Source organism: Acanthochromis polyacanthus, chromosome 14 (genome assembly GCF_021347895.1).
Source record: "Acanthochromis polyacanthus isolate Apoly-LR-REF ecotype Palm Island chromosome 14, KAUST_Apoly_ChrSc, whole genome shotgun sequence".
Taxonomy (NCBI): Eukaryota; Metazoa; Chordata; class Actinopteri; family Pomacentridae; genus Acanthochromis; species Acanthochromis polyacanthus.
This window is the reverse complement of record NC_067126.1, coordinates 12,181,448-12,195,243: the sequence shown is the minus strand read 5'-3', so window position 1 is coordinate 12,195,243 and position 13,796 is coordinate 12,181,448. Positions and strand designations below refer to the sequence as shown.

Here is a 13,796-nt window from a genome sequence, read left to right as displayed (position 1 = left end):
CAAAATATCACTTCTTAAAGAAATGTGCAGAGTTCACACAAGTCAACATTTGATGAAGTGGCAGAAACTTACATTTATTTTTATAGGGTAATCATAAGAAAAGGTATATTTCATTCTATATTTCTAAGCTTTCAGCACACATTGCGTATTTCCACTATGTACGCTCAAAGGAATTTAATCAATGAAGATTGTTATGTTTTCTCTTTTTTGCTTTTACATGATTGGACCAGGTAAAATTAAAAAAAAAAAAAAAACAGCTTACAAAAGGTGTGTGTGTCTAGTATATATTATGTTAACAAATGGACTAAACACCATCAAATGTAAAGCTGATCACAAACTAAAACAGAAAAAGGTTAATAGCTACCAATTCAATGTAACCTTTTAAAAATTCAGTTTTATAGTCTTCATTTGATAAATAATCATAAATTACATGAGCAATACATAAATGTATAGTTAACAAAATCCACAAAATAAATAACTCAATTTATAATTGCACAAGAGCATACTGGAAGCCTTCTGTTGTCATCTTTCTGATTTTTTTAGAGGAGATCTTACTCAGCAACACAATCTGTGGCTGGTTCAGCTATAATGTGTTTTAATATTGACATACTGTCTACAGAAGATGAGATAGCAATTAAGAAATTTATATCTCATTTTATATTTCTAAACTTCCAGGGCACACTGCTTATATCCATGAAGAGGTTAATGTTATTTTCTGTCTTTTCTTGATTGAATAGACCAGATAAAATTTTAAAGGCCTTATAAATAGTGTGTGTGAGCTGCACCTGTTTGGTTCCAGCAGCCACAAATGGAATGCTGCGCTCTAACTCCTTATATGGCCATATTGTGCCTCAAAGGGAAGTTGGTGTCACTTTTATTATTGTCCTACCTATGAAATATCAGTTCCTAGTATTTTAAAATTAGAAATTACCAATGTACGCAGCAATATAAAAATTAAAACCTTTTATATGTGTTTTTATGAAGATACACTTATTTTAGCAGGATTTATCTTAACGTATAACGAATCGCGTGCTAATTTACAACCGTCCTGAGTTTCTGTTTTCTGCCGGAGTCAGACCGTCTGCGGTCTTTCTGTTTCCGTGTCTGAGAGGAGACCAGCGGTGTGATTTCAGAGACTTGTTCATCTGTCAAAATGCAGGTTTGTAAAAGTTTGTTGCTGTATTAAAAGCTGTGGTTTAAGATTGGTAAATGAGACGATTTAGCGTTTGTTGGTGTCCTTGTAGGGCGTCGACGTGATTTTAAGACAGGCTTTTGACACTTAGCTAGGTGTTCGCTGGGCGTAGCATTGTTAGGCAGCTAGGCGTTTAAAACTGAAAAACTCTTAAACTTGGTATTGGAGTCGAAACTGTTTGTGATATATGGAATGACTAATTGCTAGATAAAAAAAAAAAGTTTTGACAGTTTTGATAAGACAGATATTCAGGCAGACGTTCAACAAGGGCTACTAAGAAATTATATAAAAGTGGTGTTTGTAAAAAATATGCTTGTCTCTTTCTGATTTTATTGAATAAAGTAAGAAAGCTTCAATTCTAAATTTACACAAACAGTAAACCTTTTAAGTTTCTAAAATCAGTAACGTTTCAACATTGGTTCTTCCTGTTGCCTCCTCAACGTTACAGAAGTAGTTGGTTCAGGCTGAATTTTGTGCTTTACCACTATTTGCAAAGTTGTTCGACTACAGATGAGAGATTAGATTGGAAATACAGAAATTCAGTTTTTATGAGCTAGTGTTGTCAGTCTAATGTTGTCTCTGTCCAGTGGCTGGTTCACCAGCAACATGTTTTTAATAACGACATCCCATCTACAGATGAAGTATCACCATCCCTCCACTGCTAATCTTACTCAGTGTTGCTTTAATTGGCGAAGCACTCATTCTTTCTCAGCACCTTTTGTGTCCTAGAGCAGATTGAGACACAGTGCCATGTTTATTTTATTGTCTGTCTGTGTTCAATCTAGTTTTTAACGTGCGGCATTCAGACCCACAAAAGTTACTTTCATATATTTGGGGCTTTAAACAAGGACAAAACTCATCCAGGTCTGCATTGTTCACAACTTATCTTAGACAATGGCCTGTTCACAGATGATGTTTCAAACTGTGTAAACTTGTGAAAAGAACTTATTTTCATAAAAACCTGGCTAGTTAAACTGTGGCCTTAGTAATCTGATATTGATCTTCAAAGCCAGTTTTAGTTTGAAGAGTTATATTTTGCTCTTTCAAATAAAAACCGAAAGTGCTTCGCATACCAAAGCTCAAAGAAAGCCAGAGTAACAAAACTTGTACATGTCCTTTGTTTTCTCACTAGGATCCAAATGAAGACACAGAGTGGAATGATATCCTGAGGAAGAAAGGAATTCTTCCTCCCAAAGAGGTTCCTAAAGATGACGAAGAGGAGGAGCTGGCACTTCAACAACAGTCTGTCGGTAAGGGAGGCAAGCTGCAATAAATAACAGTACAGTGAACCCTCGTTTATCACGGGGGTTATGTTCCAAAAAGAACCCGTGATAGGTGAAATCTGTGAAGTAGTCAGCTTTATTTTTTACAGTTATTATACAATACTGCACTTGGGGGAGCGCTGCAGCTGCAGCCAGGTGGACGCCGCAGCGGTACTCTTGCCTCAGAGAGCGGGCCGGCTGAATCAATTGGAGCAGTCGGGGGTGGGGAAGGCTCACGCCAGTGCTCTTCTGGGGAGCGCGGCTGCGGTAGCCAGAGACGGCTGGGGACCACGTCCACTGTCCGGTTGATGGCAGGGGAAAAGAAGGCTGCTCTGTCGGCTCCGTCTTTCAGGGTGTCTCACTACATGGAGACCAAGGAGAGAAATGATCCAGCGCTCCACAGCAGGCAGCGCTGGCCTGTATGGCAGAGGAGACCAGGCGCGGAGACTGTTCATGTTGGTCAGTCCCTTAGCCAATCAGGATGCAGAACACAATGCACTGTTTAAAAAAAGCATAAAAAAACTGCCCTAAAAAAATCCGTGAAACAGCGAAGCCGTGAAAGGTGAACTGCGTTTTAGCGAGGGTTCACTGTATTTCTTTGTGGTTTAGTCTGAGGGATATAAATGTATTTGTTTGTAGACCATAGTTTAACTTGTCACCTAGTTTAGTCCATCATACTTTTTTTGTTCCTTTTTTATGTTTCATATGTATCAATGAAATGCATGTACATTATTTGATTATTATATTTCAAATTTTAGGACTCAGTGTAGGTTAATATGACTGTTCAGTAGTTCACTGAGTATTAGATTGTTTGCTGTGCATGTAAAGTGCTGTTAACTGTTGTTGATTCTTGGAACAGTAAAAACATATGAGAGCATGACGCTGGAAGAACTGGAGGAGAATGAGGATGAGTTCAGTGAGGAAGATGAGGCTGCCATTGAGATGTACAGGTAAGTGGAGAGCTGTATCCTGTGTGAAGAACGTTTGAACAACTTACATTTGTCCTTAAGGTCACTGCAGTGGATTGTATATTTCAGAAACTCTCTCTTTGGATCGGTGGCTAAAGCTTTTGTTGTCGATGGAGACTTTCAGTTCAGTCTGTCAGTAAACTGATGTGTCTCCTTCCAGACAGAAACGTCTTGCAGAGTGGAAGGCCACTCAGATGAAGAATGTTTTTGGGGAGATGGGTGAAATCTCTGGTCAGGACTACATCAAAGAGGTCAACAAGGCTGGAGACGGCATCTGGGTGGTGCTGCATCTCTACAAACAGGGGTAGGTCAACCAGCTGCATGCACTATCTTCAATTAGACAAAAATGCTTATTGAAACATTTCCCCAAAACAGAGAATAGTTGTTTGTATGTTGTTTTTTAATGTGTATATTAATCTTATTCAGTAAATACATACACATATGCTCTCTTAGAATGTATAGTTTTTGTCAAGTACTTTGGATGTGTAAAATGTTCAACAGATTGCAATGATCTATTCAAACAGTTTCATTTGTTGCAGCTATTTAAATGTTATTGGACAAAACTCAAACAGGTCTGCTCTTAAACAGGATGAGAATTTAAAAGAAAATAATTGAAAAGAAAATCATTATTTTTAAAAATGGTAGTTTGTAAGCTCATTCATGTTAAGCAGGTCAGTTGCAATGCCTGTCAATTTGAATACTGCTGTTTGTAGTGCTCAAAAGTCAATTTGTGAATGAGGTAAACAACAGAAAATTATTCTGTATCTGTTATTTGTTTCAAGAATTTTCAAAGAAAAATATCAGTGTTCTCTGGTTCCAGCTGCTTTTTTTGTTTATTTCATTTTGGTGAATCATTACTTAAATATAGTGTTTTGGAGTTTTTGTCAGATAAAATAAGCAATTTGAAGAGATTGGCCTCTGGTAAATAGTTTAAGTCACAATCTTGTCTTTCTGTGTGAAATTATGTTTTCTTCAAAATGTAGATGAGTATGCACTTTGTAAAAGACCGTATTTTTGGAGACCATGTTGGATCGTTATGCTTTTCAAGCAGAATCGATAGCAGTTCAGTCACATTTCTGTCGTTCATCTCCTTTGCAGCATCCCTCTCTGTACCCTCATCAACCAGCATCTGAGCACACTGGCCAGAAAGTTCCCTCAGACCAAATTCCTCAAGTCCATCTCCACCACCTGCATCCCCAACTACCCCGACCGCAACTTGCCCACGATCTTCGTCTACTTTGAGGGAGAGATGAAGGCCCAGTTCATCGGCCCGCTGGTCTTTGGAGGCATGAACCTCAAAGTTGAAGGTAGGGAGCAAATTGCTGTCTTTAAAAATTGCATGACGAGGTGATATGAAACTGGGAGCCTTTTATAACTTGCACGAAATGGCTAAATGTCTGACTTTAAAACTAATACAAAGATGTTGCAGGATTATTTTTGGCATTTGATCTCAATTTAGTGTCACATTTTGATCTTTCAGTGGTTGCAATTTAAGTCAGGTTAGTTAAAGTAATCAATTTTGGTTGCAATTTTAATCAAATTTAAATCATAGTCTCAAATATTGACATTTAGACCATGTTCGTGTTATTAAATCTTTACAGGGACAAATCTTTCAAATGGTTAATTTTTTGCTGGCAGTGTTTCAGAGACGTGTTGATTCTAAATCTGTACATTTTCATCATATTTTATAGGTAAAATATTGTACTTTGCCTTATGTTTGTCCCTCCAGAGCTGGAATGGAGGTTATCAGAAACTGGTGCAGTGAAAACAGACCTGGAGGAAAACCCCAAGAAACAAATCGAAGACAAGCTAATGTCATCGATCAGAAGTACACTTCCTACACGGAAGGACAGTGACTCTGAGGACGAGGACTATTAATTAGAAACGGCACCAAAACACCTGTTACTCCAAACAGAAAGACCATGTGGCCGCTACACGGGAAACAAACACTGAGAAGACCTTAAAACATCTGTATAGGTACAGAGAGGGGACAGACTCTCCTTTATCAACATGTGCATTTTGTATTTTAACCATGTAGGTGGCACTCAGGGCTCTGACTTGCTTAAGGGCACAAGGGCAGGCTGCTGGGCTGGAGAGAATCAAACCAACCAGCCTCCTGTACTTTTCCGTAGGAAAGTGGGGAAGAACAGCAGAGCACTCACTGTTTTCTAATTTAAATTCACCTACATTGACTTTACAGAAGCATCAAAGACAAATTTGAATGTTTTTTATTATGTTTTCTGAGAATTATGTCACAAAATGTACATGTACATTTAATTGTGTTGAATTAAATGTGAGTTCGCCTCTTTGCCACAGTGACTGGTGCCAATTTTCTCTTTCTTAAAAATTTGTGTTGGAGGTGTGTGTCACTGCTGATTATAAAAATGATTATTTTGAGTGTTTTTTGATGTCTTGTGACACACATCTTGTGTAACAGTGCAACATGCCAAATTTGTGCTCAGAAACAGTTCAGTGACATTTGGAAGCAACAAGACACGTGGCAGCCATGGCAGTGCAGTGTAGTTTTTTGTTTTTTTTTCCATCGATACAATAATTTATTTTCTGTTAACAAATCTGGAGAGTCGTGTCGCAGACGCCTGTGCGTTACTCAGTCACTTGATGTTGATGGTGACGTCCAGAGGCAGAGCTCCCAGCTTCTCTTCTTCTGCTGGGTGTAGTTTTCTCTGTTTTATTTTTTTCAGGTTTTTCTTTTACAACAGCCCCTCCGGCAGACTTCGAATCTTCTGTTTAATTAGCGAGAAGAGACAAGGAGAAAAGTCAGTGTTGACAGTAAATCGAACCTGAACAGTGATGTGATTATAAGTGATTTACGTCGGCTCGTCCTTTATCACTACTTCTTTGCTACCTGAAACAGAAGCTTCGTGAAAAGGTTAAGTCCTTTAAGGTGAAAGACAAATACAGGAAAGTAACTTTTTTCTGACTCTTCTTCAACCTTTGCAAGAATTCTTTTCGGTTCAGAGTGGGCCTTCCATGATTTCCAAAGCACAACAGTAAACATGATCGGTGGATGTACAGTAAACACGGAGAGTCTGTGTTTCTTTATTTGACTTCAACCTGCCCATTTTCCTCTCATTTCTGACAATTTGATAAACAAAAATGTATTTTTATGATTCAGCAAATCTGCTTAAGTTCTCATTCTCAATTCTTATCATTTTGGCGCTGCTGATTTGTCTTTCTTGCTGATTAAAACTGCTTTGTACATGTCAAAAATTCACTTCTGCAAGAAAAACTTAAATCCTATGCGTTTATATGATGATTGGCGAAAGAGAAATCAATCCTGTTACAATAATAAATCTAGATTTTAAGGGGAAAAACTGAATAGACCCCCAAAATTAGACCCTTTTTCCCTTTTAGATGATGTATGGATTAGAAATTAATATTAGAGGTGCTGGATGATGCATTTGGTTACCTTTAGACAAAATCAGGCTAAAAGTAAAAGCTACCTTTGTCATATTTAAATAACAATTACGTATTTCCTAAAATGTTGAATTGTCCTTTTAAATGCTGGATCATTTTAACTCCTCAGGCATCTAACAGATATTTAAACAAACCAAACTGAGAAAACAGTAAGTAATTCTGGATCGACTCATTCAAACTTCACAGACAAATTCATCCTGTGAGTTACAAGCTGATGCAGCTTCATGTTAAAGTTGCACCAACCCCAACATTTTGCAGCCAATCTTGTAAAACCTGCAAAAACAAGAATCTTGCAGCTTAAATAAGAGCTGCCTGCAGTAGTTTCTCTGTGTTTATTTTCTGACAGTAAACTACCGTCTCTCTCCCTGATGTATTTTCACATCCATGTGGGCGTCATAATCCCATAAAAACTCCAGCCGTACATCCTGGTCTTCTAAGAATACACAGAGACTTAATGAGTTTATGTTTCTAGGTTTTTCTCACCAAAAGCACCACCTTCTTCTTTCTCCTCTGTGAGAGTTTTGGTGAAAGTCGCATCAGAGGGTGAACTGAGTGAGACTACAGGAGGAAAAGAGAAGATGTGTTACTGAAGATCTGCAATTCTGAAGTCGCTTTCAGAATAAGAAGGGCACTGATAAACTTAGGTACTATTAAAGCTGTCGTCACAAAAATCAAAACTAGTTTTTCATGATTCAGCTCAACTCAGAAGCTGCAGAATACACAGAAAGTAAAATATTTGAACTTCACTCTATAATTCATCTTTTAATTCCGTCCCTTAACCTCCTGCTGTATTGCAGTGAACTAGCAGCACTCAAGTCACTCCTCTAACACTGACAGAACTGATTCCAAAGTTCACACATCAAATAGTCTGGCGTACATTTGTTGTCCATTTTCAGAAAACTTGATCTCGTCAGCTCAATTTCTCAAATCAGCATTTTAAAAAACAAAACTTTAATCTTTACAAATGTGCTTCTTCCAGCAGATGTTACATGTTCTCCTTTTACACATACTTGGTGGAATCAGTGACTTTAAATGAAAGCAGTAAATCTTGAAAATGACATTTTAAGAAGGTTTGTTTTTGTCTTTGTCTCACCTCTTGCTGTACGGCTCCGACAGAGTTGCGAGCTTTGGAGTAATGAAATAAGAACTGAAAAACAAAGAACAATACTAAAATCAATGAGCTGCGGCTGAACCAAGACCTGAAGTAAATAAAGGAACACAACTGGGGAGGAAAACTTACTCTTTTGAAAACATTCTGGACTTGCTCCTGCAGAAAAACACACAATTTCACATTAATTCATTTCGGGCATGAATAAAGTGATTCTCTTCTATTAATGAATCAATTAAACGGCAATATTCAGGTCCACTCACTCTCACTAGCTAACTTGTACGTTATTTTTGTAGATAGACACAACAACAGCAATTATCACAAATTCTAGGACGCCAGTTACTGATTTTGTTTAATTTCTGAAGAACTGGTTATAGTTGTGTTGTCTTGTATTGTGTTCCTGCACACCAGGATTTCCAAAAGAGCTTTAAAACTGCTTCCAAAACCCAAACAGACTCCAGTTTTTCACCCACAAACACATTGATGATTTTTGTGATTTTTTATTTTTCCCCTTTTTGTCACTGCACATGCTACCGCTACAACACTGAAAAGGAAAATAACTATTTAATTTGTTGGATTTTCTAAGATATATGCTTTACATTTTAGTTTTAAGTCGTGGGTGAATTGGGTGAGAATTTGTTTTGATATCTATAAGTTTATCATTTAGTTAAATGCTGCACTGAAATCCTTTTTTAAAAAGACAAAAAGGATATTGCATTACATTATTATATTTCATACAGGGAAAACTTAGTGTTATTATGATGCCCAGTCCGAGACCTTGTAGACAAATCAACTCCTGAAAATACTCTGTGTGACATTAGATTATCACCACATTGTCCTCATGTTAGAGTCATAAACAAAACAGTCCAACAATCATCAGACACTGAGGATGATGGGAAATGTAGTACTTCATTTTTAAAGCTAAGTTTAGAAAAAAGTTAAACAACTTTTAAAAAGATATTTTCATCCATCTTAGTCTTGTGTTACAGTAATTATATTAAGATGTCACTACGATGTATCGTATTAAATCTTTTTTTAAATAAACAGCTATAACAATGTAATATACAGTGTTGTGGAAGTTCAGCGAGGTCCAGTGAGGATGAGGAGGAAAACACAGAGAGACACACTGGAGACTCAGATGACTTGAATGACTTGACTGCTATCAGAAGAAATGACACCGACAGAGCAGCAGTTCATGCAATCAGTGCCAGCATCAGTTCTGAGGATTCTCTCTGATCTTCAAATATACTATATATATAATATACTATACTTTGTAGTGTTTTCTTACCTCGTTCTGGTCTCTCCACAACACGCCACTCAAATCATCGTTTTGGACGCCTCGCACCTGCAGACAAGCGACATTCTTATGAATTAATTGGCAATGAACAATGAAAACTGACCAGTGATTCTGTTTTTACATGTTCATTTCCAAATGTACTGATCCATACACTTTTGCGTATTCTTCTGTAAACTTGACTGCAGCTGCTGATGATTAGATAAAACTGTGTAGTCAAAAGATTTTATTTAGCAGCTGAGTAATGAAGCTAATTAAAGCTGCACTAACGGTGTCATTAATAAAGATTTAGGTGACTGACACATTGAGGACTAATACCATTTCTTCCTCAAATACCACATGTGGAAATGGGATGAAGGAAGGGAGACTTTGCAGGTAACTGAAGAAATGTCCTACCTTTCGTAACGCCATGGCATCTTCCCACTGATCATAAGGACTGGCATCTGGACAAAGAGCACACGTGAGGAAGGAAATGTAAATGTGTTCTGATTTTCATATTCTGTTGTTTCTTTCAACTTAACACTGCCGTCACTCTAATTAAGGGAAATCACAGTAACAATATAGAGTAATAATGTAATTCAATGTGTCTTTTTGGTCCAAAACACCGATTTTATGGTGATTTTATTACACAGTCTTGTATTTTTTTACGTGCTATCATTACAAAACTTTTATAAAACAGGCTCTTTAGAGTCTACTTAAGGTTATATTTGATGCAATACTACATTTGTCTGTATGATTCTGACTACATGCAATATGTTATGTCAACTAGACATAACATATTGCATGATGAAAACGCAACATCTTTCTTCAAAAAGTATCACTACAGTATCTTTTAAAACAACAGCCTGAAATCCAAAACTGACTCCTCCTTTGCAGGACCCTGATTTAATGTGCATGTGTGTGTAATTATTTCATCTTCACTGACTCTGTGAAGTTAAAAAATTATTAGGAAATTCTGAAAGACTGCAGAAATCTGAATTCTTCAGCCACTATTCACCCTTAATTTACTAAGGATTTTCCCTTTGGTGTAACCTCCATTAGTGGTCCAAATGCTCTGCAGAGCATCAATCAAGCTCTAAATTATACACTAAAATTCACACCTGCAGGCTTCATGACTTTTACTGTGAAGTAGGATACCCGCTGACCTTTGTCTACTGAGCTGCAGTAGCAGAAATAGTGGCATATAAGCAAGTCATTAATTAAGAAGAGTGAATGAGCTTCTTAAATGACAAGAAAGAAGTGTGAACGGCACCTTTAGCCCAGACAGGGAACTTAAGTTGCTTTGCCTATTATCACAATCCATTCATAATTCCCATAAATAACAAATCAGTTGTCGTCTATGTTGATAAGTTGTTGATAAATAATTTTCCATTGGATAGTCTAATAAATGAAAGACAAGTTATTGCATTCTACCAAACCATTTCAGACCCTGGATTTATCCTATTTATTATTTTTTTTGTGAGTATTTATGAAATATTTAATGAAGAATTAATCAAGAAGTTGTAAATTATAAAAATAGATGACGTTCTATTAGAACAGTTTTTATAGCTATGTTATGTTATGCTGAAAAATTTGGGTGCATTTATATATTTCTTGAATCTTGAATCTTCTAAAGATTTTTTTCAATACACTTTGAGAATTTCAGTATAACCTGAAGTGTAGCTTCTAAACGGCTTTTCCACTTTTCGTCTCCTGGCATCATTATGAGAGATTATAGGTGCCATTCGTTCTGAGTGAGTTGTGATTTATGCTTTCAACCTGAACACATTGGTACATCAAAGCCATGAAAACCTTCATTAAATGTCCATTTAATGATTATTTTCAGGATAAAATGTGCAGTTACTTCTGTATTTTTACAAATATTAATTTGTACTTTTAAAATATCAGACTGCAATGTGTTTACATAATTTTGCAGATTTTTAGTACCTTATATATATATATGTATAGATGTATAGATGTATAGATGTATAGATAGATAGATAGAGAGAGAGAGAGAGAATTTTAATTTTTTTTGTGTTACTTCCACATATAGCCAAGAAATTTCAATCACAACTGAGAATATTGCGCAATTTTACTGCATTTTAAGGTTTTATTATAGTAAAACATCTGGCTTAGATGCAGCTGAGTTATTGATACACCTACCTGTTGTGCTCCAACATCCAAAAAACCCCAATAGACATAAAAGAAAAAGTTGTCGCACAGTTGGCACCGTCATGTCTCCACAGTGTTTCCTCGCTCCTCTGGTTTGCGCGCTTTTTGGAGAGGACAGATCCGCTCTGGTCGCTTCAGCTCCTGGCGACTGTGTGATCTGATCGGTGCCCTCTGGCCGCAGCAGTTTAAAAGCTCACAACTTTGAGGCTGACCGGATCTTGTCAGGTGACCAATCACGCACCGACCCGGTCATCAGCGAACCCGCTTGCGTAAATCCAGCGCACCTCGTCCTGCCTCTCTCTCCATCTACACATTCATGACAGCGGCGAGGAACTGGGAATACGGAGCACTGGGAGCACTGGGATCGTTTTTTTTTCTTATGTGATGTGAAACTTGTGCTGACGTCAAATTATCCAATCTCCAATGATCTGCGCAATTACGCATCAGAAGTCCCCACTAGTTTAGAAAAAAGGCATTGCTGTGTGATTCAGGCGAAAAGATCAATGTTTTATTGCTCATCATGCAAAAATCTGTAAAAAAAAAAAAAAAAAAAAAAAAGAAAGTGACAGTGAAGTGCTATAATGTTCAAAACGGTATAAATAAGATACTAAAACATCATCAAACTTATGTAAAATATATTTTTAATCAAATTTAAATACAATAAAGCAATGTAATCTTTGCAGTCACACATTGCAAAAGTATAATTTAAAACTATAGATTTTTGATGTGGGCATATTATTTACAGTTTGGGTCTGTTTTTTTAGTGTTGACATAAAAATCGATATGTTATTCCTGTGATTTTTACTACTTCACTATTTCGTTTTTTAAGGTCAGTGTGTAAATTAAAAACACACACACAAAGAACTTCTGTAAAAAAAAAATGTTACAACATAATTTATCATTTTTCAGTACTTGATATTCATAATATTTAATTCTTTTTTTAAATTTCCTTGAAATAATGGCAAAAATAATATTTTTGCTGATTTAAATAAAAATAGTTCAAAGTGCAATTTTGGTTAAAATGCTGTAGAAGATCAAATATTGTTGACAGTCTTGACCTTTTGGGTTGGTTGGTTTGTTTTTACTGTCAACATGCAAAATGTATCTGTTTCTTCTATGATTTTACAAGATATTATGTAGCGCTTGATAGAAAAGGCAACGCTTTAACCTGCTGTAGTTAACAAACTATTTTAAGCTTCATTCTGATGGATGCTTCAGGATGTTATGAGAACCAGACCTCTCCGTCCACCATTTATAACCCCAACACCAGAATTGTTGTTTCTAAGTGCTGGCATTTTACAAGAGGTTCCAGAGGACGTTTTCTACCAGCAACCCAGTGATTAGAAGAAAGAGAAAGAAAAAACATGACAGGATTGTCAAGACAACAAGCAAGAAGCAAAAGGGGAATAATTTATTCCCCTTGGATGTCAGTGTAGTTTAACTGGTTTTAAGATATTTTGTGATTTATTTAAATATTATAAATATGATTTTACTGCTGTTTGGATCATTTTGGTCTCTATAATTTGGTTGGAGATGTCGCCTGCTTATAGCTCTGGCCATCTGTGAATCTAGATCTCATTGGATTAGGGTTTAATGTCACTGTGGAGCACATGAAAAATGTATATTTTGCATTTTCTCATGCAAAAACACATAGATGAAATTGGTGTTTCTCCAAACTTGTGTATAAATGCATGATAGATTCAATTTTTTCTGCCCTTATGTTAATATTTTGTAGTGATGCCCTGCAAATCAAAGAAGAAGCAATTTATCATAGTTTAAAATGTATGTGCTCCTCCAGATTTATGTTAAATGTCAAACTATATCAGTGAATATACCTAAACTGTGTGCTATTCAAATAGTCTGGATGTGAAGGTTGGGCTTGATTTAGAGGCTGTGAGGGAGACAATGTGCAATATTTCAAGTGAAAGATGGACTTCTTGTGAAATTTAGTTTGATTTTTGGTGGTTCTAGTATTTTTGGAAACAAGCCGTTGTTTTTCATGTCATGAGTGGACAACCTGATTTAATTTTTAGATGATAAAATAACTAATACATATCACTCAGTGCCCTATTTTTGCCCTTTCAGTATGTTAGTCACAGAAAATTGCTAGGACCTGTACATGACACTAAAGAAGGGGGTCATCCACATCAGTCCATCAATACAATGCTTTTAGCATCTCAGTGTGAATCTCATCTTCCTCTCTGGCACCTTGCCACAATGGAATTTTTTAACACCCTCTCAGTTATTTGTGGCGGAGACATTCGTAAGGAAAGCTTCACCAAATTCAGCTTCATCTTTGCTCCAGTGTTTGTGTGTGTCAGGTTTGCAAGTGCTACTTTTGCTACTGTAAACTGTACACACAATGATGAACAGCAGTGCTCTG

General features: G+C 36.6%; 2 protein-coding genes across 2 annotated transcripts; one reads left to right on the top strand and one right to left on the bottom strand.

The window, feature by feature from the left end:
• The first annotated feature begins 1,052 nt into the window (after positions 1-1,052).
• Positions 1,053-5,741, top strand: pdcl3 (phosducin-like 3). Its single transcript, XM_051958989.1, has 6 exons — positions 1,053-1,159; positions 2,325-2,442; positions 3,314-3,404; positions 3,583-3,726; positions 4,521-4,729; positions 5,152-5,741. Exons 1-6 carry the CDS (start codon positions 1,154-1,156, stop codon positions 5,298-5,300), a joined length of 717 nt encoding a protein of 238 aa, XP_051814949.1. The 5' UTR covers positions 1,053-1,153; the 3' UTR covers positions 5,301-5,741.
• nms (neuromedin S) lies at positions 5,635-11,591 on the bottom strand. The gene is made up of 7 exons (XM_022221897.2): positions 11,405-11,591; positions 9,659-9,705; positions 9,257-9,313; positions 8,101-8,127; positions 7,954-8,007; positions 7,344-7,418; positions 5,635-6,166 (listed from the first exon to the last, which is right to left on the bottom strand). Exons 1-7 carry the CDS (start codon positions 11,475-11,477, stop codon positions 6,134-6,136), a joined length of 366 nt encoding a protein of 121 aa, XP_022077589.1. The 5' UTR covers positions 11,478-11,591; the 3' UTR covers positions 5,635-6,133.
• Between the last annotated feature and the right edge of the window lie 2,205 nt (positions 11,592-13,796).

Coding starts and splice junctions, on each gene's coding strand:
- pdcl3 (XM_051958989.1), top strand. Junction 2,443..3,313: donor ACTTCAACAACAGTCTGTCG/GTAAGGGAGGCA, acceptor TTCTTGGAACAG/TAAAAACATATGAGAGCATG. Junction 3,727..4,520: donor CTGCATCTCTACAAACAGGG/GTAGGTCAACCA, acceptor TCTCCTTTGCAG/CATCCCTCTCTGTACCCTCA.
- nms (XM_022221897.2), bottom strand. CDS start 11,477: ATGACGGTGCCAACTGTGCGACAACTTTTTCTTTTATGTCTATTGGGG. Junction 9,314..9,658: donor ATGCCATGGCGTTACGAAAG/GTAGGACATTTC, acceptor GCTTGTCTGCAG/GTGCGAGGCGTCCAAAACGA. Junction 8,008..8,100: donor TCCAGAATGTTTTCAAAAGA/GTAAGTTTTCCT, acceptor TTTGTTTTTCAG/TTCTTATTTCATTACTCCAA.